A 24,217-nucleotide genomic window follows, 5' to 3' on the forward strand; every position below is an offset into this window, starting at 1 on the left:
AAGTAACTGGAAAGCCACAGGTAACACACATTTCCTTCCGGCCACGAACGTTCCTAATGTTCGTGCAAGTTACTCAACAACTGACCGAACGTGAACATTGCAACACACAAAACAGTTTAAGCTCGCATAGCTTCTCAGAGTTGTTGACGTGCAGTTTGAGACCTCATGACGCTCCAAGCAGCCGTCGTTATCCAACCAGCAGGTCAATCACCCAGGAAGTCTAAAGCGACATTATCTCCACTCTCCCTAATCTTAAAAGAAAGCACCAGAGTTCCTCCGGACAGTCGGCATTGAATCTACTAGGCCGACGCCACGTATCCAGCCGCTGTTGTACCTTTTGCCTCTTCAGAATGAAACGGCTCTTCGTTCTTCTGCCGCTGCTCGTCGGTTTTGATCCCACGTATTCAGCTCCATCATGCCGTGACACGAGCAATCATCTGTATGACGAAAGAGAGTTTACCTGCTTCAGCTTCAGCAAGGCGGAAGACTTCCAGCAGTACGTACCGAAAGACCTTAATTTTCCTCGGCTTCGGTTTGTCCTGAAGGAATGTCTGCTAGACCACGTTCCCGGAGCGGCCTTGGCGGGAATTCCAGCCTTGTCCTTGGATTTTGACAACTGCAAGGCCAAATCGTTCTCCCTGTCGGCAGCCGCAGAATCGAACCCTTTCCACGGACTTGAAGAGACTGTATCTCGAATGGGGTTCATGCACAACAGCAGCATTCCCGAGTCCTGGAGCTTGCTCAAAGACCTGAGCAGACTCAAGGAACTGGCTTTCTATCAGATGGCCGGCCTGGACCTAACACCCGATTTCAACAGCCTTCCTCAGAGCGTGAGGCGTGTGCTCATATTCCGTTCCACAATCGCTAGGGTGAGCGAACGCTGGTTGGCGTCGATGCAAAACCTCGAGGAAGTCTGGATCCAGGAGAGTAACCTCAAGTTCTTCTCAAGGTCAATGCTCCCCAGACCTGCTCCTAAGCTTTGGAGGCTGCACTTGCAGTGAGTAGAACGTTTTTCTTGCATCGTAAACAATATTATTTTTCTTCAGCAGGAACTTAAGTCTTGCATTTGAAACGTTTACTACCGAACGCGCAAAATGCCAATTTAATAGATGCAAATACCGTAGCCTCCACAATACACCCAAAATGCAAACTGTGGGTGAGTCATATTTGAGTACACCAACGAACAATTTAAATTGCCAAAACTAAGGCTGCAAAACACACAAAACAAAAATCTGGAAATCACATTTATTTGCCACAGTGAATGTCTTACAAAGCTGCATGCTTATGGATAGTATGTTCCGAAGTAGAGCCGAAATAATCAAGCGAAGGGTGTGCATCAGTAGGTGTACTTTAAAAAAAAGGCTCAATGAATGTACAGAAAAAGGTGGGTTTGCCCTAGAGATATGGCTGCTTGTTTTTGCTGTAAATAATATATTTAGCTAGTTGAGTGCAACAGCAATCCTCGGGTCTTTAACGTGCATCAAGCAATGCATGCGGTAGAAATAATATGGTTACACTACGGTGCGATGCTTATAGAAATTAAACAGGCAAAAGCGGATTTTAATGCACACTGCAAAATAAGTATGTGGATATAAAATCCGGCTGGGGCCCATATTTTGTACTCCAATGGCCTGACGCAAAAATTGCGGCCCTAGCTCAGCCTCACTCTAGATCACAACACTATTGAGGCTTCTGCTGCCCAAGTTCGATTCTTGCTGGGTGAACATGGCCTTTATATTTAACATTATACTATCTACAATACTTATAACACGTAGGAATTCGCGCGAGCTGTGCTAACATAATTTTTTATCTCTGGACGACACTTTGATGGTGGAAGATATACTTGATGCTCGTTGGCAAAACGCGCTCACTGCAAACAAATACGACTAGTGGCCAATCGTGACTCGTAGAAAAAAGTGTGTTTTCTACTTTATGTGGTAAATCGAGTAACGTTGCAAGCACGCAAGCGCAAAAGTGTTCTGCCTTGAACCACGACACCTGAAATTTCCTCTCTAGAGGAACCCTCTGACCGTTCCATCAATAACGAACGCATAGGTCCTAGTGATCACACCACGGCAGCAATAGCACAACATCCGGCCGGTACTACGACCGCCAAAATCTATACTGGCATAAGAATGTAACTCAAAACCCGGGGGCCTGCGATGCGCGAGCTTCTGTGTTTTAAATAATTCTTTAAACTCCGCAGCTCCCATTTTCACTTTATAATTAAAAATTGAACATTTTTAATTATAAAAAAACGCGTTAAAAGCTTCAACCAGTTATTTGTCAATAAAGTTCGTGTAAGACCATGAGTGTGGCGAGACATTAGCGTCGTCTTCTTTATGAATTAGCGTATTCCTAACAAATTTTCTATAGAACGTTTCACTCCCCACTCCGCCACTCATTACAAAGCAGTAACACGGAGAATGGTAAAACGATGTGTAAGTATTTGCTAAAGGATGACATAATTTTCATTTTTCTACACTCCGTCTCATTCTAACCTGAACTTCAGACGAGGTACAAGCAGGAGCTGTTATCGCGCTCGTTTTGAGTGAGAAACAGACAAAGCTACGCGCTCGCGCTTTTAGCCTTTGCTTAGTCCGGGCTAAGGCTAAGTGGAGTATAATATATCCTTAGTATACCAAAGTTTGTTTTTGTTTTCGCACCTAATCTGGCCTAAGGCAGTACAAAACTCGGAATATGCAAAACTGTTCCATGCTATTTTCGAAGAATGTGGATAGCAACTGAACGTAATGCGCAAACGTAGTTTTGTTAAAAGCATAGTTTTAATTTATGGACATGGAACAAATATTTGACCGTAATTAGGTCTTGACAAAAGTAGTGTGTTTTAAATTCCGTGCGAGTTTCGGTTAGTTCATCGAAAATGTGTTCTGGCCTTCCCCTCCTGTTGTACTCCTGTATGCTAGCTGAAAAATAAATCAGTGGGAGGCAGATGGAAAAAGTACCAGAATTTTTATTTTTGATTTCGGAATGCGACTGCCCGTTCATTTAACTGCACTTTTCCCAGGGTCATTAAGGCGACAAAAAGACGATGAAAGGCTCGCAGCGCACCATTTCTCGGTTGCCAAGTGAAAACCAAATCTCAATCACATTTTTGTCGTCGACGACCACCAAACAAGTAAATCGATCAATCAATCAATCCGTAATCAATGAATCAATGAAGGAATGAATGAATCAATCAATAGTTTTATTTTTTCAAGGTGAAATGAAACTTTACTAGAAGGCCCATAAATACAAAACAGCGAAGCAAAGTCGCTTGACAGGGTACGTATGGCTGCTTCGAGGGCAAGGTCCACCAGCGCGCCATGCACTAATTCTAATAGAACAATAGTGACGTAACAACATCACGTGTGATGATAAAACTAGAACTGCAACTTCTACTCACGCTGAAGTGTCTCTTCCGTAGGGGATGCTTCCTGTCAAGTCTTCCGAGGGACTTTAGCGATGACCTACCTGTGATGCGACACCTGAGCCTCGAAGACAACCAGATCACGACGTTCGAGGAAGAGAGCCTGGCCCCGCTCAAGGCGGAACGCACCTACGTGGGACTCTACGGTAAAGAACTTGGGAAATTAAAGGCCGCCATTCCTCGTTGCAGTGAGCCTTACGCGACTGAACTTTGGGAGTGAGCACGCGAAAAGCTGGCTCGGTATCACGTTGTAAACGTACTTTCTTTGTTTTTTGTTAAACCGTTTTTTTTTTATTTATTTATTGATCAGTAGACGAGCTATCTCATTATATCGCAGTGAATAGTAATCTGCGTTCTGGTAAAGCAAATGCACACGCATTCTTAAGGTGTACAGTAAAAAAAAATTAATAGTTGTTATCTTAAGAAAGAAAGAAAGCAGGTTCGAATCAGGTTCGTATTATTTCCCTTCGTAAAAAGCAAGGTGCGTACTTTTTTTTTCATTAGCAGATGTTTTAAAGTTTTAAGAAGACATTTATTTGTTCAAGCTTCGTCGCTTTCAAACAGTGTTGCACGGAGCGGCGTTCCAAAGAACGGCTTTCTTGAAACGCGTTTTTTTTTTTTTTAGGAAGAACGAACGAACGCCGCCGTTTTATATTTATTTTTTCGGTGGAACTGGAATGGGAACTCCTTATATATTTCTGGAACAAAGAAAAGAACGGCATTTCTTTTTATTTCGTCCAGTGGGGTAATTTTCATTTCATTTCTAGGTGGGAAATTTAAAAGTATAAAAGGAAGTATATTTTCGACGAGCAGAGTCTCGTTACTTTTTCGGTTACTTATCTTAGGGTTGATTTTGTGTGGTCCTCACTTTGTAACAGTCGGCTGCAGGGGACATAGCGGACATTGATTCTTTTTTTCAGTGCCCAAGACTGCGGTACAAAAAGCCAAACTTTTAGTCAAAGGAAGAGATACAGAAATAAGGACGTTTCGAACTCGGCTACTTTGTTTGCTTCCACGAATCTTCATACACCCAGAAATCTAAGGCCGACTACAGCCATCACCGAACTTCCACAAGGAGACCTACAGTTACCAAAAAATAACAGGTTACCTTATATCGAAATTAATTCTAAGTTGGTAACTTAGAATTAATTTTATTGGGACGGGTTGATTGACTATTCAGGTAGTCCCTTGGTGTATTACAGAGAGCGACAAACCTTCGTCAGTCACGCGCAGATTGGGAAGCACTGCAATGACCAGCTCAGCTTATTGCTTTATTCTCTGTGGGCAGCCGAGTTGACAAATTATTCGCAATAGATCACCATTTCGAACAAAATATTGATTGATGACAGTTTACAGGCACCCTAAAAACGTAGAGCGTTGCTCAATATGTTGACGTATTTTGCTTCGTGAATTAGAGATCTTACGGCCATTAGTGCGATCTCAGTCGCTAAGGAGCAATATTAAAATGCGACTCATTACAGCCTGTATTTCTTAAGATGTCGGTGACTCTACAGTAGAAAAAAACCGCGCCGGCCTTATTTATGGCGTGTATATAATGCGTTGAGGCTTTATGAATAAAGACTGGTTTTTCTTTTCGTTTTCGGAACAGGAAATCCGGTTCACTGCGACTGCAAGATCAAGTTCCTCGTGGGTTACTCGGAGCACTGGCGCTTCCCGCTCTGCAAGACGCCGGACGCCCTGGCCGGAGTACGAATCAACGAACTGACTGAGCACCAGCTGAACTGCACCGCTTCCACGACAAACTCACCCTTCCTAACCACCAGTCCAGCTGGCGTTGGCGGGGGTCTCTTTGATTTCTTTGGCAATGAAGAGTAAACGGTTAAAACTGCAGCCGTACCGACGTCGAGATTCTAATCGATAGATGAAAATAAAATACACATAAGCCCCGTGGTACTTTCATTAAAGGTCGCCATGCAGCTTCGCTTTCTTCAACAAACAAAAATCCACTATGCGTCTTTTTTTCAATCCAACTAGCACAAAGTAGGCTCTGAAAGGGGAGCGGATGTGGGTCCCACGTCAGTTTGGAAAGGCAAGCCCATTTGGCCATATGGGCTCGCCTCATGGGACCCACAGTGGGTCCACTTAGGAGCCCACAAAGGCCGTCCTTGTGGGGCCTTTGTGGGCTCCTATGGAAATAGATGAATATATTGCAATTAAATGCAAAGGTGTAAGCGAGTTGGACAAAAATTACGAAAATAATTCCTAGAGAAGGGAACAAGGGGGACGAAGGACAAACACAAATCTCCAAACAGAGCTAGGTGACTGGTGCGCGACCGAAAAAATCCGCCTGCACTGAAAATGAAGAGCTCCCTGGTTTGATATCGGGGCCAGGCGAATGTTTTCGGTCGCGTACCAGTCACCTAGCTGTGTTTGTCCTTTGTCCACCTCGTTCCCCTTCTCCAGGGATTATTTTTTTCACCCTTGTCCAGCTCGCTTCTACCTTTGTATTTAGTTGCATTATAATCATAACCCTAAAATGCAAGCCTTTCACCCTTGTTGGGGTTAGACTGGTGGCAGCTGATAAAACCCGCTTGCTCTACAGGTGTCTAACTCCTGGTTAGCGCAGTTCAGAGCCGTATATGTAGAGAGTTTGGTCAATGGGAGGCGCGGGCAGAGCTAGGGCGTGCGGCAGACTCGGAAAGAGGGCTTGGCATGCTCTCTTGACCAACCAGAAGCCGAAAAGAATCCCCTAGTGGTGGTCGCTAGAAACAGTTCTGAGCCGATCGATCATTGAAGGTTTATGTTCGTATATGGTTTTAATAAGCGCGTAAGAGTGAAGTGTAGTAACTCTTTGTGGTTGAAAATAGGGTGCACGTGTTGTTTTCATCATGATCATGCAGAAAGATGTAAGAAACGAATGCGCCGCTCAACTCTGTTTTGCGCGGACAGAGTGTGACCGCTCTGACGGCAGATTCCCGGCCCTCGGCGTTTGGCGTACGGATTATGTCGATCGTTCCGCTAGTCGCATTCTTCCACCATCATTTTGGATGGGCGTGATTGAAACATCACGTGTACCATATTTTCAGCCATCGAGAGTTACTCCAATGCAGTTATCAGGTTTGTTTCTCGCGACTACCACCAGGGTATTATTTCCGGCTTCTGGTTGGTCACATTCGAATTTCTGAAGACGCCCTGGAACACGCCCAGCCCGCTTTCGGCCAATGGCGCCTCCTCATTTGTCTCCTATACCTCCCAACGAATGGCCAAACTCTCTACATATACGGCTCTGGCGCAGTTGGTAGAGCGCTCCGCTGGAAGTTGTGGGAACCATTGGGTTCCCTCTATCCCTATCTAGGCCTAGCTTCAAGCAGGCCGTGGGAGTCGTCGTCACCAATGGCGTCGGCCTCCCGGATACAAGGAACGGTTCCCGGACATTTCATCGAACGCCGTTTCGTCGAACACCGTTTCATCGAAAAAATGGACGTTTCATCGAACGCCGTTTCGTCGAACGCCGTTTCATCGAATCGCTGACGGCCGTTTCATCGAATGTCTTTTATATAAAAAAAAGTGTGAAAGATGTTTTTCTATGCACGGATCGAGTGCATTTTCGTGTCATTCACCCATTTCATCGTCAGGTTTTTTAATGTCCAAACTTGTAGCTGTTACAATTTATTTTGATGCAAGTAACCCATGAGGATATTTGTACCGATTTTTATGTTTGTTTCGCATATTGTGCTTATCTGTTCACCCCCTCTGTATTACCCGATGGGCCTTGAGGGTATTGTAACAAATAAATAAAAAGTCGCACTCCCGGTAAGAGCGCACTCCAACTCATGGAGGCCAGAAGGCGACTTAGGTTTTGCGCAGGCGCAACAACTTTAGCCATGTGAGCCTCCTATAGCCTCTCGTGTCTTTCTATTGACACTTTTTTTACTGCCCGAAGCTTGCAGTAGCTAAAGCTGAAGTGCTATTTATGAAACTACAACGAAACATTGTATTTTTAGTTCTAAGACTCAATGAAGTCAAAAGTAAGTACATCACTTCAAATTTTATTTGAAAACTTTCGGGGGTTCATGTGTTCGTGCGACAGCCATTCATCGTTTGTAATGATGAGCAATTGCTCTCAAAAAGTCCCCCACAGCCACGCTCCGTCGGTTCTCATAAAAAAGGCGGGCCTTTTCATTCCTTGCCGCTATGGCCTTCTTCTGGCGAGGAGGCGCTTGGGAACTCAGCATCACCTCCAGCTTGTCTTCCGTCAGTTGATGTTCTGCGGCGATGCAAGTCAAAAACTGCAGAACACGGGATGGGCACCTCCGACCAGCTTTAGGAAGCGGGAATGCAACCCTGGCGTTCGATAAGACGGCGTTCGATAAAACAGCGTTCGATGAAACGGCTTCGATGAAACGGTGTTCGATGAAACGGCGTTCGATGAAACGGCATTCGTTGAAACGGCTTCGATGAAACGGCGTTCGACGAAGCGGCGTTCGATGAAATGTCCGGTCCCAACAAGGAACCACGAGGCCGAATTCCCCGAAGGGGCCGGTTCTCCCTTGCCCTTTCTGGGTGAACGCGCCATCGGCACACCCTTGGGAGTGATTATGGACGCGTCCCGTTTTCGAGTGACCTTCTACCGGCCTCCCCGGGCGCGTCTATTTCCCGCAGGCTACATAAGCCGGCCACCCACCTGTGGCCCGGGCAGGGAGGAAGTGGCCGAGTGGGCTAACGCGTCTCAGCTCGGAGCGTGGAGCGAAAGCTTGCGCTGGGAACCTCCTGGGTTCGAGTCCCCGCCGCCCCCGCCCGTTTCGATCTGGATGAGTTTCGTACCGGCACGCGTTCGTGTGATCACTACTGCGTGATGCACGTTAAAAATCCCAGGTTAGCGGTTGTACCGCACTGGCTAAATTTCTCATCTACAGCTAAGAGACCGATTACCCGTTGAGGCGCATCTCCATCAAGGCTGTATAAACATAAAGAGCAAGCCAATTTTTAATTTTTTTTTTTTTTTTTGTGGCCCGGGCTCTTGGTTAGGGGGGGCTACGCTCGACGGAGCATTCATCGTTATTTTCCTGCTCCCCCTTTTCCGTGATCCTGCCAGTTCCGGCAGCGCGGACCCTTCTCCTGGTGATCCTGTCAATTAAGGCAGCGCCAACCTCATTTCTCTTTTGTTCCGCCTACGGGCGCAAAGCGTGTGGCGTAAGGCCAATAAACACGTTTCTACGGTATCCCTGTGTTTGGTGTGGTCTCCCGTCCACCGGAGCCTAGCGGCAACCAACGGACGGACCCGGCCGTAGCCGCCATAGCAGCGGACTGCGGAGTGGGTTTTGCCTCACAGCGATCAGCAAGGTAAGTCGAAACCCACCTTTTGCAACCGACGAGTTACGGAGTGGGTATTTGCCTCACTGAGGACTTTGGGGTAAACTAGAATCCCACAAAGTCGAGAGGTTTCTGGTTCGATACCAGGACCAGGTGGATTTTTTCGGTCGCGCACCTGTCCCTTAGCTGTGTTTGGAGATATGTGTTTGTCTCTTGTGTCCCTTGACCCTCTTCTCCAGGGATCATTTTTGTAATCGTAATGTTGTATCTAACTATCGCCCAATAGCTCTCACGAGTACCTCATGTAAATTACTAGAGCACGTCATTTTCTCTCCTATCATGAAATATCTGGAACATTAGGATCTGCTTTTCCAAAATCATGATTATTTTCGTAAGGCATATTCGTACGTGTGATACTCAGCTAATATATTTCGTTCATGAGTTTCATAGTAACCTTAATAAGAACTTACAGAGTGATGCGATTTTTATAGATTTTTCTAAAGCGTTCGACAAATTGACCGACCAACGTCTGCTACAAAAACTAGCCCAACAACGTATTCATAATTTAATATTCACTTTGATAAAAATATTCTTTCTGATAATACACAATCTAGTGTTGCAAACGAGTCACGTTCAGCTCTTTCCCGTGTAACGTCCGGTGTACCCCAGGGAAGTGTTCTTGGTCCCTTGCTGTTTTTAATATATTTAAACGATCTTCCTGCTAACCTAACATCTAAAATCGCCTCTTTGCTGACGATTGTGCTCTATACAGACCAATAGGTAATAATAATGATTGCCTACTCTTATAGGCTGACTTAATAATTATAGAAGAATGGTGTCAAAAATGGCAAGCGACAGTTAATTTAAATAAAACAAAACTAGTGCCTTTCACGAGATTACAGACCTTATCACTCTTTTTATATCAGCTCAACGACACAACAATAAACCCCTGTACATCTTATAAATACCACGGCGTTCGTTCTAACAGTGATAAATCTTGGGCAATTCCCATTAATTTTATTTTATCTAAGGCTGATTTATCCTTGGGATATCTTCGGCGCAACCTCGAATTGGCCTTTTCTGAAATTAAACAATTATCATACATAACATTTGTTAGATCCCGTCTAGAGCATGCGTCTTCAGTATGGTCCCCATGGCAGCATTATCTGAATATGAAGTTATAGGCAATTCAAAACCAAGCTTTAAGGTTCATTTTCACAGACTACTCTCGTTTCAAATTCAGATTTCAGATTTTTTTTTTAATTATTCGTTCATTTGCACAACAATTGTTTGGACCCATAGCCACTATGGCTGGCGCTTCACTAGTGTAACAGGTCTAAGGTTGCAAAGCTAACCTTCACTCACTCTTATTTAGGCGAATTATTTCTTGACTAACCCTGTTTCATAAATTGCACTATAACAATGCCTCTATTACAACATCCCTCTTTCTTCCACCCCACAGCATATTTCTCCGCCGTGAAAACTCCCGCAATGGTCGCCCAATTTTTAGCTCATCCGTAGAATTTTATAATTCTATCAGCCTATGACAACCAAGGACTGGAATAATTTACCCAATATCGTTGTAATTGAGACTTGGAGCCGGCACGCTGGCCGACATGCAACTGACGCCACTTTTGATTATGCAGGTTTTTAGCGCTATCGGGGGATCAGCGTTCCTGCTCGGCATGGGCGGCGAGCGGGCTACCCGCTATCGCCGGAACCATCTTCGACAACCGCATTTGAATGGCACGTACCGGCAAGCAACAACAAAAGCGGATTGCCGGTCATCACCGACTTCAAGCACGGTTTGGGTGAAGCCTTCGCCGACGACGATCCACCAGTCTGCTTTGCGCATCGAGGACCACGTGACACCAACCGAGGCCACTTAAGCACTCAGCTCTTTCGTTTCGTGGGATTTGGAGCCGACATGCTGGCCGACATGCACCGGACGCCATTTTTGGTTATGCAGGTCCTTAACGCTATCGGATCTGCGTTCTTGTTCGGCATAAGCGGCGAGCGCACTATACCCGCTATCGCCGGAACCGTCTTCGACAACCGCATTTGAATAGCACGTACTGACAAGCAACAAGAGCGGATGGCCAATCATCACCGACTTCAAGCACCGTTCAGGTGAAGCCCTCGCCGACCACGATCCACCAGTCTGCTTTGCGCATTGAGGGCCACGTGACACCAACTGAGACTACTTAAAGGGGTTATGACACGCTAAAAATAAAATATGAGATAACTGTACTAATAGAACCCATACTATGTTCCTATAATCCTGCTAAATTCGTTTTGAAAATGGCGCGATAGTTTCGTGGATAAATCGATTTATATGCGGGCCCCCCGGAGGGGCAGATCCGGGCGGAGCTGGAGGCTTGCTACGTAGCCAGCCTCCAGCGCTGTGTCTCCTTGCACGCACTCACAGACTTGGCTCTCTTGGCGTCTCGAGCTTCAGCTTCCTCGTCAGTGTTGTACGGAACGGCGTTCCAAGGAACGGCGTTCCTGGAACGCGTTCCTTTTAGGAGGAACGAAGGAACGCCGCCGTTCCATTATGCACCGCTGGAACTGGAACGGGAACTCGTTACATTTTTACTGGAACGGAGAGAGTAACGGCGTTCCTTTTTTTCGTCCAGTGGGGTAATTTTTATTTGATTTATAACAGGGAAAGTTTGACAGTACAAAAAAAAAATATCTTTACGAAGTGCAGGATCTCGTTAACTTTTTGACTGCTAATCTTATGGATAATTCTTTGTGGTCCTCGCTTGCTAATAGTTTTGGGTGCAGGAGAACTGGTGGACATTAATTCTTTTTTGTGCCCGAAACTGCAGCACAAAAAGCAAAACTTTTTGTCGTAGGAAAAGACAAAGGGGGTCATTTCAAACTCGGCTACCTTTTTTGGCTTCACGAATCCTCATACACCAACACCCAGAAATCTAAGGCCAGCTACAGCCATTTCTGAACTTCCCTATTGAGACCTACAGTTACAACAAGATCACAGGTTGTCAGACATGTAACGCACCCTGTATCCCGAACATTGTTCACTTAAAAAATACGCAAAAAAATAACCTTCATTTCTTCTCTTGTCCCCCCCACCTTCAAACTGAACAACAAATAATCTTCACAAAGAAGTATTTGTAGTTTTCAAGACTGACCTTCAATAATCCCTACCCTCTCCTGTACTTGCTCGTCTTGCGGACAGTAACATCGAGAAGCAACTGTTGTTAAGTTCTAACAAGGAACTTTGTTAAATTGAAACGTGTGAGGTTGTTCTAAAGCGCTCGTGCAATGTGGTTACATTTGGCTCGTCTCAATCGTCTACTACAAACATGAATATGGTTAAAAGCTGAGGTTTTTAACATGAATATATAAACAAATAAAACCCTGCTTACGCTTGATTTCTTCTTCTGGTGCCCTTTTATCGCGACATTCAAACTCGCATCATATGTTGCGTATTGATGGGATAGATAAAAAGGAAAACAATCTTTGCTTGATTTAACTAAATATGGTAATTAGCAAAATGCAAATGTAACGTATATGTAACGATACGTTCCATTTTTTACGCTGTAACGGGAACGAGTTCTTTTTCCACAGATGTAACTTGTAACGGGAACGCGTTCCAAAAATTAGAAGGAACGAGGAACGAGCTTCCGTTCCTTTTTTTGAGGAACGTGTACAACACTGTTCCTCGTCCACCTCCCACGTTTCGAGCATGCAGTCCGTGACGATTACGTCTACGGCATCACTTTCCTTGTCAAAGTGTTCGACATTGATCGCAGCAGCGATGTGAGTGATTGCTATCAAGAGATGTCGGAAGCAGTTCATTTTAACTGCGACCCGCTGGCATCCAGCTCCAGCGACGACGAGTTACGGACGAACTCACCGTGGTCACCGTCGTCCGGGAATAGGGAGTTTTCGTAGACCGCGCTACCCCCTCCGCTAAGCGTTCCGCAACGAACAAGTTGCTATTGCGCCTGCGCGTCGATAGCCTTGACTGTGGAGCTCCCGCTATCGTAGCGGGTTGCGGAGGACCTTGCGGGACGGCGAAAACGATCTACGAAAACTCCCTAATATCTCGCAGGCGCATGCAGGGTAGAAGGTCAACGGGCCGGTGGTGAGGGCGAGAATAGCGTTACAGTTACCGAGTTGCGTGAGCGGTTTTGATCGTACCGCGGCAAGAGCTTGCGCGAAAATGGGGGCGCCATGAATGAGAGAGCGTTCATGGTCACGTGGTTTATGGACACCATGATGTGACTAACTTTGGCAGTGTTGCCTGGTCGCCAGATGAAAATGATAAATATTTGTAAATTGAATATTGCAATTACCAGAGCTCTGAAAATCGCGTACCTTGGTGTATATACTTAGTAGCCTATAAGCAATCCATTTCAAGAATAATCTATCTGTTTAATTTCCGTGTCATAACCCCTTTAAGCGCTCAGCACTTCGTGGGATTTGGAGCCGGCACGCTGGCCGAAATGCAACTGACGCCACTTTTGGTTATGCAGGTTAGTTAATGATACCCTTCTGAAGTGCGTAAACTATTATGTGCGTTGCCGGCTCCTCCCACAAGTGCTGTTGCAGCATAAGAAGAATGAGGTAAAGCATTCGGCTCAAAAAAAGGCGGAAGTTTTTACGAGACGAATGCTCACAACACATTCGTTTGCGGCAAAGTGCTCTTGCTCATTGCCGCAAGCGAGTGTGTTGTGAGCATGCGTCTCGTAGAAACTTCCGCCTTTTTGCGAACCGGGTGCTTTACCTGAAGCGCGAGACACATGCACGGCAGAATCGTCCGATCCGACGTCCGATCCGACAGTCCGAACGCCGCTCCGAATCGCCGCACGCGACAGTTTGAGACACGTTTCCGACCTTGCATGCGACACGACGATCCGTTCGGCTCCGCCCAGGAGATCCAAGTACTCCAGCGGAGGTCCGCGTTCACAGATTTCTGGTCCCAGATTGCTTGCACGAGCGAAGCTACGAGCTCGTTCTCGCTAGCGCGTGCATTTGTTGCCGGGGCCATCTTTCTCGAATGGGTCAGCGGGATCCACGCGTCCGGCTTCCCGTCGCCCCTCCCGTTTTCTTATTCGTCCCGCCAGACCCAGTACGTCATCATGACGTTCGCGCTAGCTGTGCTGTCATTGGCTGCACGCATCCGACAATCCGTCCACCGTGCGAAACTATCTGGCGCGTTGGACGCACGTCGGACCGCCGATCCGACGTCTGAAGCGACCAAATTTTTCGGATCAGGCAGTCGTATTGCCGGATCGGACGTCGGATCGGATGGTTTTTTCGCGCATGTGTCTCGCGCTCGATTCTTCTTATGCTATGTTCCGGTGATGTTGAACTTAATCCTGGCCATGTCACTGTAGAAGAAATAAAACTGTTCAGAGGTTTACAAAGTGGTCAGACAACAATCATGAGCAAACTAGATACCATAAACTATAGGTTAGCCAAACACGAAGCTATGTTGACAGAAGTAAATAACAGGCTCGGTGTAGCTGAAGGGCAGGTTGAAACGGTCAATAAACTAGTGTCTGAGCAAGCTAATGTAATAAGATGCCTTGCACAGCAAATAGTAGATTTGAGAAGCAGGTGTGTTAACCTCGAATACAGAAGTAGCAGGCAAAATGTTTTCTTTTATGGAATAGATGACGAGAACCACTTGGAAACGGGGAACCAATCAGAGCAATTAGTTAAAAGTATTTGCAAGAATCATCTGGAAATCAAACTAGAGTCTATACAGAGGGCGCACCGTGTTGGCAGATACGATGCAAAGTTCAAACGACCACTCATTGTCAACTTCGGATTGTAGAAGGAAGAACAAGACGTCATGTCAAACGCTAAGAAGTTCAAAGGGTCGTCGTACAGCGTTGATCAGGATTATTCACCTGGGACCCGAGATATACGGAAACGGCTGTGGGAGTATGCTAAAGTTCAGAAATGTTGACAGCAATAATAACATAAGGCACAATATTGAAAAACTTGTGAACAAAAAAGGTCTTACATGGGATAAAAAAAAAAAACAAGAAGTCGTTCCCCTTTTGAAACAATGACGCCCCAGTAAGAGTAAAAATAGCGCCTGTCATGATCTAGTTGCTGTCGTGATAAACTGTAAAAGTGTAATAAACAAAATTGACGAGTTTGCTTGTTTTCTCGAGTCTGTTAAAGAACATATCGTGTTTGGTAAAGAATCGTGGTTGAATCCGTCCATCGCCAATAGCGAAGTATTCCCAAAAGAACTTATTGTTTATGGGAAGGATAGGCCTAGCCTCGTTGGAGGGGTGTTTCTGCTAATACATTCTTCTCTTAAGTCATCTAGGCTAGACAATGATCAGAACGACGTCAAATCAGTTTGGTGCTCAGCCACTTTATTTGATAACTCGTGACCCTCGTGACGTCACTCGTGACGTCATTATGGGAAACGTCCCATAATCCAACACGCAGGTCACGAGTGAGACCCGCGCGTTGCATCGCGGGACGTTACCGATAATGCAACGCGCGGGACCTCGTGGCGTCACTCGTGACGGCACATGTGACGTCATTGTGGGAAACGTCCCATAAGGCAATGCGCGGGTCACGAGTGAGACCCGCGCGTTGCGTCATGGGACGTCTAACATAATGCAACGCGTGGGACCCTCGTGACGTCATATGTGAGATCATTATGATAAACGTCCCATAATGCACCGCTCGGGTCACGAGTGAGACCCGCGCGTTGCATTATGGGACGTTGCCCATAATGCAGCGCGCGGTTGCGCCGACGCCGACGGCTTCGGCGACACCGCTCAAGCCGGAAACGGCGCCTTAGAGCTGCGCTCTAAAACGTCGTTGATACTTTCGGACTGTTACAATATGTAAAGGATTAAACTCGGAATAACAACATTTTAGACCTTTTGTTTAGCAGTTCACCGAATCTTATTAGCTCTGTCACTATTGTACCAGGAATAAGTGATCACAATGTCGTCACTGCAAGCGTCAAATCTGAAACAAACCGACCTAAGATATGCGCATCAAGGGAAGTTTCTTTTTTGATGAAGGTGATTGTGCTAGTATATTCGAAGAGCTCCTCGAGCACTTGCCGGTTTTTGAGTGTCTAGCTGAGGACTACGACATTCATCAATTATTGTGTGTATTTAAAAGCAAGCTGCTAGAACTTACCAACCTTTATGTCCCAAGCATAGATTCTACTAGGCTCAAGAAGAAAAAAAAAGAAACCTTGTGTGACCTCACGTATTCTCATGATAATTAGAAAAAGAAGGAGAGGATTCGTCAAATACAAGAAAACAAAAAGTAACAACCATTTGATGAAATTATCCGAAGCAACGCACGAGTATGAATTTAATATAAAAAAGCGAAGGAAGGTCATTTCAAGCGACTTTATGGCAGGATAAAAACTTGGCCTAAACTTTTTTGGCCAGTTCATGAAAGGTTGCGGATCAGATTACCTGGCAATTAACGAAATCGTGCACAACCACCACGTCCTCTTAGACGACACCGAAAACGCAACTTGCCTGAATGATTACTTTCGATCTATCTTCCTAGCTAAAGGAAGCTGCTGTCCCCCACCACATGCAGCTACCATCCTGTTAATAGAACCAGTTGAACTAAGCATGAGGGGTATCGAGGTGCTCTTAAAAAACATCGACGAAACCAAGGCAAATGGTCTTGATGGTATATCTCCACGTATACTAAAGCGTTGTGCCGGACCTTTATCGCTGTATCTTTATTTAACCTACGATAAATCACTGTCCACCGGTACTCTGCCAGACGGCTGGAAAATCGCCCATGTTGTCCCTATTCACAAAGGCGGTTCAGAAAAAAAAGTCTCGAACTACAGGCCAATGTCACTAACTACTATCTCATGTAAAATCACCGAGCACATTTCGTATACAGAGATAATGGGGCATATATTAAACAACAACATACTAATTAATGAACAACACGGGTTTTGTAAGGGATTACCTTGCACGACACAGCTTGAAGATTTTTATCACGAATTGGCTTCCAATGCTGATAATGGAGGGCAAACTGATTGTGTTTTCCTGGATGTTCGTAAGGCATTCGACACTGTGTAGCGCCCGCTCCTTCTTTGTAAACTAAAGCTGTTAAAGTCAGATATTAGTGTGTTCCGATGGATTGAAAATTATTTATTTCAGCGTCGCCAATGTGCTGTCTTGAACGGAAAGATTTCGGGGTATGTTGACGTCATGTCAGGAATCCCGCTGAGCTCTGTTCTAGGTCCACTTTTGTTTTTTATTGATGTAAACGATATTTCCGCGGGAATTTCCTCGTGTATACGGCTGTTTGCCGAAGACTGCGTTGTGTATAAAAAAATTAAGAATGAACAAGATGCCGCTTTGTTGCTCCGAGATTCGGAGTGTACTAATACTTAGTGCTCCACGTAGCAGAAGAATTTAAATTCAAAAAAGTGTTTACATCTGTGCTTTACAAAAAAAAGTCACTACCGGATTGAAAACAACTTAATAAGAAAAACCTTGGTTTCACTGTATCATCCAACTGTTTTTTGGAACGCACATGTTGACGTGATCGTGAAAGCTGGCCGCGCGCTTAATTTTTTTTTTTGAAGATATTTGAAACGCTCGCCACCTGATTCGAAGAAAACCGCGTACTTAACATGTGTCAGACAAATTTTAGAATATGCCTGTGCCCTCGGGACACTTCGCAAACAACTTTGATCGATAAATTGGGAAGAATTCAAAACAGAGCTGCTAGGTTTGTCCTGGATCGGTATGGATGGAGAGAGAGCTGCACTAAAATGAAAAGAGAATTGAATCGGGAACTACTTTCCTCCCGACAAAAAAAAAGTTCATATTGAAAATTTTGTTTCTTATATTTAAGAATAAAACCGGTATTAATAAAGAAATATCTTTAAAACACTCACATTTCGTTCCTAGGCAGACTGATCACGTGTTCAAAATACGAGTGTACCACGCCAGGACAAACATGTATGCGAATTCTTTTTTTGCTAAAAGCATTGCAGAGTGGAATAGGTTGACTGAAGAACAGCTGTGCTCTGAAAATGAAGATATGTTTTTCTAAAGACTGTACCCCCCCTCCCCCCCCCCCCCCCCCCCTGCAATAACGCCTCCGGGCAAAGCAGGGTACTCTTAGAATAAATTTTAAAAACCAAACTCCGATAGATTTGCCGAAGAATTGATCAATTACCTTGAACTTAAATATATGTCTATTAGCTCATTTTTTCCCCTTCCTTTTTACTGTTCACAGTGCATACCATTAAAAAAATATTGTGTAATGGTGCGTTGTCTTTTGTTGCTCTTTGATTCAACTGTATTGCTCATTTCCTTTCCGCGAGTGTTAATTCATTTAATACGATAATTCTTAGAGTGTTAATGACCCCCCTTTATTATGCCCTAACGGGCCCTCAAGGAATAGTAAACGAAATGAATTGAAAGTCAGCTCCAGTGATCTCGAGATGATCATCTCGCTTGCACCCTTACTGACTTATTATTTTAGCGTCTTAAAATTAGAAACTGACACATGCAACATGTGTAACTTGGGAATGGTGAAAAATTTCTTAAATGGAGCCAACGTAAAAAAACATCAGATGGAGCTGAAAAATAGTAATCTATCGAAATAGTGCGAGCAGATATTGTGTGCATATGTTTTAGATAAAAAAATGAAAAACACTGACGCAACCCTTAAGGTGAAACACAGCGATAGCTGAAATGTGACGTCGGAGACGATGTCATTATAGAGCAGATGGACAGAATGAACAGTATAAAGGTGAGAGCGCGCACTACAGAGCTCGCATAGGCATTTCGTATTAAACCGAGTGACACACCGGACGGAAATTTCATAGCGTTTCGGTAACAATGAGGGTGGATTAAGTAAAGAGCATTTCAGCAGACTGCGGAAGAGGGGAGCGTGTTTTTGTACGTCACTTTGGTACAAATAGTCACACGTGCTAAACAAAATGCGCCGATGAAACAAGGACAAGGAAGTAAAGAAGACGCAGTCCACTCTCAAAAGGAGGTTTTTATGGGAACAGACACTTTTAGCGCCAACTTCCTGGATATTCGTTTAGGAACAAACTGCAGAAACAACCATTGTCGGGCGTCTATGAATAGCATTCGTCATGAGACTCACGACGCAGATGACTGTGAATACGACGACGAAAATTTTGAGTAAACACGTCATTTTATAAATGTCTTACGACGCTATCAATGACGTCAGTGCGACTTCAGCGCGCCACTTCGAAATTGAATGATTGCTTCTGTGTAATCGTTTAATCTTCTGCCTCAGTGTAATCGTTTAATGTTCAAGCCATTTCCCTACTATAAATGCAGCTTAGATCATTTGCGTTGTACTGTCTTTGTGCAATAGTTTAATGTTCAAGCTGTTTCACCACCATCATTGACCATTAACAAACTAGACCAACTTAACCAATTATTGCTTCGTTGCTTGGGCGCAAATGTGATAATGTGCGTTATTCTGCTTCGTGTATGCGCGCCGCGGATTGATCTGCTTATTTAGACGAACGTCGAGGACGACCCCTCGTACGACCTCTACGATTCCCTCTAGGACGACCTCAAGGGCGACGTAGATGATGTCGTTCTAGAGGACGGCGTTAAAAGCGACGTCTAAACGACCTCCAGGACGAACCCCTAGTGCGATCTCAAGGACGACCTCCAGGACAACCTTAAGAACGACGTCCAGGGCGACGTCCAAAACGGCGTGTAAGACGACCTCTTGGGAGACCTCAAGGACGACCTTTAGGACGACATCCGCTCACGCGCGGCGTCTGCATATGCGGGCGTCGTCCTAAAGGTTGTCCGTCGTACACCTGGCTCATACGCGCGCCGCGCATCCGCACGTGCATTCGAGGCGAGGCAAGATCTTTTTTAACGAAAACATATTGAAGTAGCTAAAGAATGCTATCACATTATTAAAACTGTATCTGTCAGGTGCATTGAGGGGGCAATGAAGCACTTGCTTTCCCCTTGCTTTTTGATACAAGATGCCACGTAAAATTCTAAGGAAATTTAAACTGCGTAACTCGTGAGAATTATTAATTTGTGCTAATTCTAGTTTACATGAGCACCTACCCCAGCGAACTGCCAGATTGCCCGGCGGGGATAGTTTTACTGAGGATGCATGTCATCTTGCTACCATGCATGACCATGCATGGTAGCTAGCTTGCTTGTTATCTTGATATCAACGGCCCGTGAGATGTTTAGGCAGAGTGCCGAAAATGGCCCGCGTCGACGCGCAGCGGGGTCGACGGCGCGAGACCGTGAAGTGTCCCAGTAACAGATATCGCTCTCAAATGGCAAATGCGTTGCAAGCACTGGATGTGAGACGTATTTTTATTCAAGCTAAGAAATCTTTTTTAATTCGGTGTCAAGATATAACTACTTTTTTCGAAGAAGCTATTTGTGCATATGCAATTCCAAGATCATTTTCGGTTTCTTCATCATTTTTACGAATACGCTGTGATTTTACATCCTACTGTAAATGAAACACACATCCATTCGATGTTATATTAGAACTATCTTTTCCAGGAGAATGACAGACAAAAAATGAAGACGTTCACAACACCATGAAACGCCAAATTAAAGCGCAGCTCTTGAGGAGGAGGAGGAAAGGGTACTGAGTGTCCTCACCTCCTCATCCTCCCTGCTACTCCTCCTCCCTTCCTCTCTCCTCTTCCTCCTACTCCTCCTAGTCCTCCTACTCTCTTCCTCCTCCTCCCCTCACTCTTCAAGCTAGTCCCCTCTTCTCCTCTCCTCCTCCTCATCCCTCCTCCTCCCCTCTTCTCATCTTCCTCCTCCTCCTCCCTCCTCCCCATCCCCTTTCCTCCCCCTCCTCCCTTCCCCTCCTCCTCCTTGTCCTCCTCTCCCTTCCCCTACCCGCGCGGTGCATTATGGGACATTTCCCATAATGCGCCTCGCGGTTGACGCCGCTTAAGCCGGAAACGGGCGCCTAAGAGCTGCGCTCTAAAAAAAGATGAAACCAGAATCTAATGGGCAGATATCCACAAGTTCGCCAGTTTAAGCGTCCAGCTGCGCTCTATTTGACTCGGTTTAATCTACCTTTGATGTACTCTCAAACTGTTGCCAACTATTGAATAGAGCCGGCTGGTAGATTAATCTTCAGAACGCGAATAGTGTGGGAACCTTGTGGTCGGTTCTAAAAACAAACAAACGAGATCGACATTGATCTAGGGGGCATGAAGTAGACGGCAGATTTTCCTAAGCCCTTCAAGCAATCTAGGATTTCAATGTAGCTCACAACACATCTCGTCGATGGGTGCAGGACAAAATGGACCCTTGTAAAATTTGGCCCGGACAAAATGATCCCGGACAAAATGATCTCGGTCGAAATGGTATAAGCCAGAAGGGTCCCAAGCGCAAACTGGGACAAAATGGTCCCAAGGAATTTGTTAACACATGGAGGCTCTTTGAAGTTTTAGCGAACTGTGACTCTGAAGCTTCATTTTTTCAGGTATTCGGGAAACATTTTTTTCTATGTGCAATTTGCAGTAAGTGCAAACAATGTACTAACCCCCGAAGAACACGCAAACTATGTCTCAAAATTTGCTTGAGACCATTTTGTCCGGGTTTGCTCTTGGGATCATTTTGTCCGGAACCATTTTGACTGGGAAAATGAGGAAAAGGAGGGTAGAGGAGGAAGATGAAGAGGCGAGAGGAGGACAGGAGAAGGGGAGAGGAGGAGCGGGAGGAAAGGATGAGGAGGAGGAAAGTAGGGGAGGAGCAGCAGAGGAGCAGGACAAAAGGAGGAGGAGAGAAGGAAGAGAGGGTATGGAGGAGGAGCAGGGGAGCAGGACGAGAGGAGGAGGGGAGGAGGAGAGAAGGAAGAAAGGGTAGGAAGAAAGGAGGAGGGGCATACCCTCTCCTCCGTACCTTCCTCTCCTCCTCATCAAGAACTGCGCTCAAATTTGGCGTTACATAGATTGATAAAAAAAAAATTTTAGTAGATGTTTGCGTGTGATGCGATATTTTAATAAATGTGACGCGGAGCAAAGACAATGTTTTGTTTGTTCAATACGTATGATACGTGCTAACACAAGGGGGTTGTGTTAAACCACTTAAACTTGAAAAGTACGCTGATAAAAATATATAATTTTTAGATTTTTCTATATATGGGTTCTTCGTATTTTATCATGGGATATGGATCGTAAAGGTGGGTCCGAGTTTTTCAGTAGGGAAACGAAGACGCATGTACCATATTTCAATGCAGAGTACCTAGGCAGGTGAACAGGCGTGACACAATAATAAATTTAGAGACAGGGGGAATAAAATACACAAAATATTGTTTTGATGTCCTCTCATTTTGAAGCATTTGTTTGACGTCGGCTGTTTTGCTTGTTTATTTATTTATTTATTACAGGTTTCCCCGCAGCACCAAATGCATTATTGCGAGGGAGATGGTGCATACAGTCGCGTAAAGGGATTTTGCTTTTCGAGGTTTGCTCTCATCCTGTAGTCTTTTAGTACATTGAGGTGTAGTAAAACAGGACGCAGTTTAAATTAAGCGGTCCGCAAAAATCGGTTTCTAGACGTATCGCGCTGGGATTTACTACACAGATACGGCTAGGTGGTGTACTCCTAAGTTAAAATATCAAGGGACAAACTTACCTTGTTAAAAAAAAGTAGCAACCTGTTTTGGGCGATCTACGTTCCGGGTGACGCAGACGGTACTTGGGGACTTGGATACGCTGCCGACAGGTGGCGCATGCATAAAAAAAAAAAACTCTCTCTAGATTGTCAGCTATCGAAACCTGAATCGGCTCGCCTTACGAGCCTTCGATGCATACGTTATCTGTCGGCAGCATCTCTAAGTCAACGACCAATGTGTCGTCGCCTAAGAAATGGCAACCTAAATTGCTGAAATAAGTTTTTCTTTTCTTTTTTTCTTCTATGAACGAGAGAAGTTAACCCGTTTATATGTTAAAGGGGCAGTCAAGTGGTTTTTGAGTTCGTGTTTTGATAATGACAGCTGAATTTAGACGCCTTAAGTATCCCTAAAAACCAAAAAGCATAGTCATACGGTGATTATTTCTTTAATAAAAATGTAATTGAAGGCCGCCAAACCTCGGATCCATCCGAAAACGAAACCACTCTCATTGGTCGTCGCACGCTTATCAAAAGGATCTCGGGCCAATGGCGTTGGACGACGTCCCGTCGCGCAGTGATCCCGAGGTAGCCGCATCGGCCGAACCTCTTTGTCATTCGAGCTTCGACCTTCGATCATGGCGGTGTTCTCTACGCTCGAGGACCTGACGCCGTTAGAGGTTGAAGTTCTTCGGCGGACAGCCGACCTGGGGATGATTTCCTATGACGCCACTCCGACGTGCGATGTGGACGATAGCAGCGCTTCGGAGTCATGTTCGGGTTCCGAGGACGACGAAACGCAGACCTTTTCGGGCGTTCTTCGATTTGCGGTTGGGGCAAGTCGTAACCAAACCAACGTTTGACATCGCAGCGTTACCTCTGGTACGTGATGTCAAACGATGTCGCCACGTTGACTTTCGCCTCGGGAGAACGGGGGGAAGGCTGGTTCAGACATGTGCAACGAGCGCGTACCTACGACTGCGTCCGTTGCAACCGGAGCGACCGGAACGACCGCACTGCGCCGCGCGTACACACACCTGTAACCACTACAACAAGCGCAGCGGGTCGTCAGCACGGCGACCGCTTCTGTACGCCGCCGTCAGCTGTGTCAGCGGCCCCTCTAAAAAAGGGGACGAACTGCTACTCAATGCCGTAACAGAATATAGACAGAGAGTTTTCTAGTCTAAAGCTTTATTATTTTTTCTTGATAGGCTTGCAGGGTACAGCGAATGAAAAAAATAAAATAAAAAGATGCAGCGCCGTCTTGGACGATCACGACTCTAATACACGACATTGCAATAGTACAAATATCACCACACGCCTTTTCTACGATTATAAAAGACAATGTAATCTTAGCAGCGATATAGCAACGTAGAAATATGATTTCGTGATCAGATAGACGTTGCGAGCGTTCAGGATTGCTAACACTAATCACTTTTCTCCGGTGATGAAAACGCGTGAAAATTCGTCTCCTTTATACGGTACGCGCCAGTAATACCTTGAACTTGAGCACACGCATGAAATGCGCCAAATCGGAAATCCGGGCAATGTTCGAGGACACAAATGCTTAGAAAGCACCACTGTATAGTCGAAGTAAACAAACACGACGGCACGGGCGTTTCTGCTATCTTGAGAGTGCCGCCACGACATCGCCGCACGAGTAGGTGGATGTTCCCTTCTAGTACGTGCTGGGTTATCATAGCGAAACACGACGAAAATTCACAGTCAAGGATAGCGCATTTACGCGGAACGATGAGCTTTCATCAGGCCGTCCATTCCGACGATCACCACCGACGCCACGTTTGCGGATAGAAGGAGCCGGCCGGCCCGCGACCGGAACGACCGGCCTGCAACGCGCGGAGATACGTGCGCTTCCGCGCATCCCTGGGGAACGGGAAAT

The 24,217-nt window shown here is 45.4% G+C and overlaps 1 protein-coding gene across 1 annotated transcript; it reads left to right on the forward strand.

Moving 5' to 3' along the window:
• The first annotated feature begins 283 nt into the window (after positions 1-283).
• Positions 284-5,355, forward strand: LOC8037172. Its single transcript, XM_029993426.3, has 3 exons — positions 284-997; positions 3,428-3,576; positions 5,040-5,355. The coding sequence occupies exons 1-3, from the start codon at positions 351-353 to the stop codon at positions 5,264-5,266; spliced, it is 1,023 nt and encodes a 340-aa protein (XP_029849286.2). The 5' UTR covers positions 284-350; the 3' UTR covers positions 5,267-5,355.
• The last annotated feature ends 18,862 nt before the right edge of the window (positions 5,356-24,217 follow it).

This window comes from Ixodes scapularis, unplaced genomic scaffold, assembly GCF_016920785.2.
Source record: "Ixodes scapularis isolate PalLabHiFi unplaced genomic scaffold, ASM1692078v2 PGA_scaffold0__279_contigs__length_252992795, whole genome shotgun sequence".
In the NCBI taxonomy this organism is placed as follows: domain Eukaryota; kingdom Metazoa; phylum Arthropoda; class Arachnida; order Ixodida; family Ixodidae; genus Ixodes; species Ixodes scapularis.

What these genes read in the sequence shown, in the direction of transcription:
- LOC8037172 (XM_029993426.3), top strand. Translation starts at nt 351, where the DNA reads ATGAAACGGCTCTTCGTTCTTCTGCCGCTGCTCGTCGGTTTTGATCCC. An exon ending in CTTTGGAGGCTGCACTTGCA is followed by an intron (nt 998 to 3,427) that starts GTGAGTAGAACG and finishes TCTCTTCCGTAG; the next exon opens with GGGATGCTTCCTGTCAAGTC. An exon ending in CACCTACGTGGGACTCTACG is followed by an intron (nt 3,577 to 5,039) that starts GTAAAGAACTTG and finishes TTTTCGGAACAG; the next exon opens with GAAATCCGGTTCACTGCGAC.